Source organism: Morone saxatilis, unplaced genomic scaffold (assembly GCF_004916995.1).
Source record: "Morone saxatilis isolate NCDOM2014 unplaced genomic scaffold, NCSU_SB_2.0 Contig20, whole genome shotgun sequence".
NCBI classification, from domain to species: Eukaryota; Metazoa; Chordata; class Actinopteri; family Moronidae; genus Morone; species Morone saxatilis.
The window spans coordinates 7,832,892-7,837,356 of NW_023339763.1; the positions used below are offsets into that span (position 1 = coordinate 7,832,892).

Genomic DNA, 4,465 nt, shown 5'->3' on the forward strand with positions numbered 1-4,465 from the left:
AAACACGGACCGTTTACCTTGACTTAAAATTACGGACCTTGGGTTTGAACATTGTTAAAAACATTTGTACACAACTGAACAAACATATAACATTGTTACATATTACACCAATAGCCCGAATGTTTTTAACAATGTTCAAACCCAGTCCGTAATTTTAGTCAAGGTAACGGCGTGTTTCATTTGGTTGCCTGTAAATGGCGTCATATACCTTTAGCCTCTAGTTGCTATAACTTCAGGGAAAAAGGGACGAGTTAGTGTATTAAAGTTTTATTACTTACGTTCGCAGACTTCCTTCATAATGTATCCTGTATCCTGTTTTATGATTTCAGCCTGAGTCATGTCAGATAGATTTGCATTGGCAGTGGTGGTTGTTTAAAAATGAAGACAACAACTCTCATGATCCTACGGTTTTGTAATAACTTTTAGTTTTAAAATTCTGGTGCTTAATAAACTTCTCTCCCCATTTGTACTGTAATTTACAGTGAACAGTGAATTCTTGCAGGGTGTGTTCAAGCACATAATTTGCTCCTTTTTTTATTTTTTATAAAATTTTCAGTGAAAATCTGTAAAAAAAAAACAACAACTAACAAACAAGGCCTTTGCTGATGCAAAAATTATGCAATAAGTGAGTATTAAACAGGTGTGACATGAACTTGTGCCACCACTCTTTGGGCCAGACAGTTAGAAATTCCCGGAGTGCAGTAGTAAGATGCTTAATTTCCCTTAACTTTGCCAAAAGTCTAGGAAATATAAAGGGCCTTCCTTTACTAATACATTACAGAAATTAATCAAATTATCAGTGGTAGTATTTAGAGTGGCCACAGTTAGTTCAGGGACAGGAAACACTATTTACCTGTATCTTACTGAAGAAGATTTTGTCCCAGATGCTGTCACTGCGAATGATCCCACTGCTGACTTCAGCACCTTTTCTCTTGGCAGCGAAGTTAAGCAGCCAACGCTTCAACGGGCTGTTAGCCTGGCTGAAGATCTGCAGACGAGACAAAGACATTATACAAATATTTGTACAGTGGCTTCCTGTTCCAGCTGTTACAAACATGTAAATTTATATATGTAAATAATTTGCCCTCACCTAACACCACCGTAAGTGCCAAAACTCCATTGCTCTCCTCACATTTTTCTCTGTAAGTTTTTTATTACACAATATGCATTTCTGGGAAAACCAGACTTTCACAGCCAATTAGGCAGCACTTCACTGTATCCCTAAACCACAGCTACAGTACTGGATGAAAAAGAGCTTAATATGACTCATAAAGGCAGTGGTAACCAATTTTACTAGATTTTAAAACCACAAATCCCTCTTAGAGTAGGAGTCTTTTCTAAACAGTAACCACATCATCAGTCACAGCTGATTGTAGTTAAATTAACTATACAGGCTTCATCGCCAGCAGAACAAGGAAATAACACTTTCTTTCAAAAGCCTTTTCTTCATCTGTTCATCTCACCTTGTCGTACATGCGGTTGAGCAGTCGAGGCACCACAGGGAAAATTGTCGGCCGCAGGGTCTTCATGTCATCTGGGAGGAGACGGATATCGCCCTGATAGAACCCAATCCGTCCTCCATGGCAGTACACCACCGACTGTGGAGACAGGCAAACAAATAATGAGCCTAATGCTATTAGCGATCGGGTATCTTTTACAGACAACATCCCAACACAGATTTCAGTTTTTAGATGAAACTTAGTTGATAGCAATTCATGGAGGTGAACTTTTTTCATGTAGCACTTTTCAAAACGATAGTTCAAAGTGCATTAGGGCCCAGATAAAGACAGAAAAAAATAAAACCTTTATATTTATAAGATTCTGTACATAATCCGGTGGATTACTCAGTGGCCATATTAGCACTAAACTTTACTGTGTGATACACTGAATAATTGATACATCACAAATAGTGAATTACTGATAAACCTATGACCACTCGTTGATCATTCTTGTGAAATACCCGTTTGTGTATCAGTCATCATGCTTGTCGTAAATCGTGAAGGTTCCCATTCTCCTACTCTCAAATCTGGTGTCACTGAACCAAAAGAGGATCCCTGTTTGCATATATGTTTCATTGTTTTACTTTGTGATGTATTAGAAATTGTTCCATTAATGTTGTTTTTGTCAAATATGTGAATGATTCTTAGAAACCTTCGATGCGTACACACTTTATTGTACTATATTATAAAAAAGCTAAAATAAAGAGTATAGTGTGGAAGCTGTTCTTTGTTTCTATCAGTGTACTCATTACTCAGATTCTTCATTTAATAAAAGTACAAGTATAAAATGTAAAAAGTCATTTTAAAATATTTAAGCCAGGTGAAAGGTGGACAACTTTGTTTTTTGTCTCTTTCAAGTGAACTGAAATGAATTGAGTTGAACTTGTTTGATTGTGCAACAAGGCACTCTACTGTATATGTCGAAGCACGAGAGTTACACTCATACATGAGAGGAGATGCCAGCACTCACACAGGATTAAATAAAGTAAGGAGCAGAAGAAGTGACTCATTTATCAGTAATCATCTAATAATGATCAGTAAAAGCGCTGACTGCTGGCTACTACTCATTTCTACTTCAGGATGCTGCACCCAGGGGGTAAAAGATATGACTGATGCTCCTGGTTACATTTGAACAACTCTGACTCAAATCAACAACCGAAAAAACTGTGTGTTTTGCAAACTGCAACGACTCTTGTATAAACTGACAAGTGCAAATACAAAAGATATTTTTAATGAGATTAACTGTATGTCGAGTGTGTGTTTTTTTTTTTCCCCACACACACACACAGAAGCACCACACACCCCTTTACAGGTCATTTGCATGTGACACTTCCACAGACTGAACATGGACTGAGGATACACTCAGCACACATTTTGCAGTCAAGTGGCTGTGAAAAATTGCACCTAATGTGACCAACTTCTTGTTTCCAAAGTCATCTGAGTATAGGGTGAAGCACAAGGTCCGCCCTTTCTTTTCTCTTTGATTGAGACATCACTGGTGTGAGATATTGAGTGGTGTGTTTTCGTGTCTCGATTGTGTGTGACTTTTGAACTTGCTTCTATTGTGTGATCTGATGCTCTGCTTTCTGGGGAAGTTAGGTGGTTTCCTGTGTCTGCCTCTCACGCTGCCGACAAAGCTGCTGCAGGCAAACAAACCAGGCTGGTTCAACCTGATGCAACCCAGTTGGCAAATGACACCCATACATGAAGGCACAGACACACACACACACACACACATATATATATATATACTTAATGATCCGCTTAATGAAATAACAATACCTTAGATTTAGTATTAAAAGGGTTCAGAAAGGTTTAGATTAACTGAAGGAGATGAAAATGCAGTCTCAGCACAACCTCTTTCAGTTTGTTTCGTCTAAACAAACACCCAGAGCCTTTGACTGACAGGAATTGGCTTCACAGATCCTCAGGAAAAATCCTCCAGACCCTCCAGACCTCCACTTAGTAAAAACTTGCATGGAACCTGCTGGCATGAAACTAAAACTCTAAAGTGGTTTAGTTTACATATTCAGTTCTGTTTTGGAAACACCAAATCCTGAACATCAAGGAACACGTTTTCTTCTCAAAATAAAACGTGCCCTTCATTTGTTCTCAGAAGGATGAAGTGAAATGAGCAAGCTGACCAAACTACCACTGCAAGAAACAAAAAACTGATAAGAAACAAAAAACAAAACAGGAAACACTGGCAAGGGTGGGCTATAGGGTTGTTACAGTTGCTGATATTTCTCGTGTGCCATGTGATTGAGTATTGTTGTCGAGGTGCTCTTGTAGACTGCGGTTTTGACAGCTGACTAAGCAGACACAAACACCAAGGGTCGCTTAAATAACCTGATGCAACCTTTACTGTTTATGTCTTTGTGTGATGTGGGTATCGCTTTGCATGTGTGTTTTCTTGTATCTGAGGGGAAAAATTGTCCTTGTCAGGACGCAGAAATGTATCAGGACGACATGCCATCCTTTTCGTCTTTAAGGTTTAGTTTGGAAATGCAGCGCTGAATGTTATTAAAATTAAAAAAGTCATTCAGTTTATGTAGATGCAGGTAACCTGTAGTTACCTGATGTCATGTAAAAGGCAACCCTGTTTCCTGTAATTAGGAGGAGGGATTCAGAAAAACTTGTGTACAGCTATATTTCTGGAGGAAAACCCTAAGTTCTTAAACATGTACTAAAAACAGATTTCTTACTGGGTTTTTACAGGAGCAAACATGCACATGCACGACAAAGCAGACAGGGAAAGTTCCCTGCTGGCATCAGTGCTGTGGGACGAATGGAATTAATTTAGCTTTCTGACTAAAACTGAAACTGAAAAGTAGTTTTCCACATTTGAACAGTAGATTATTTGTAAAATTCAGACACTGCATGGACCAATGGTGCATGTTCCCACTCCTCTGCCATTCCAACTAATCCAGCAAAAACTGAACCAAATGTCATGATCCGCTCCTGGC

The 4,465-nt window shown here is 38.7% G+C and overlaps 1 protein-coding gene across 1 annotated transcript in view; it reads right to left on the minus strand.

Annotated features, from left to right (window-relative positions):
* acsl6 (acyl-CoA synthetase long chain family member 6) overlaps positions 1 to 4,465 on the minus strand; it is a 39,292-nt gene that overhangs the window by 7,257 nt on the left and 27,570 nt on the right. Inside the window, 2 exon segments of the mRNA XM_035666819.1 lie at positions 854 to 988; positions 1,464 to 1,598. Of these exon segments, the coding sequence (XP_035522712.1) occupies positions 854 to 988; positions 1,464 to 1,598 (270 nt within the window).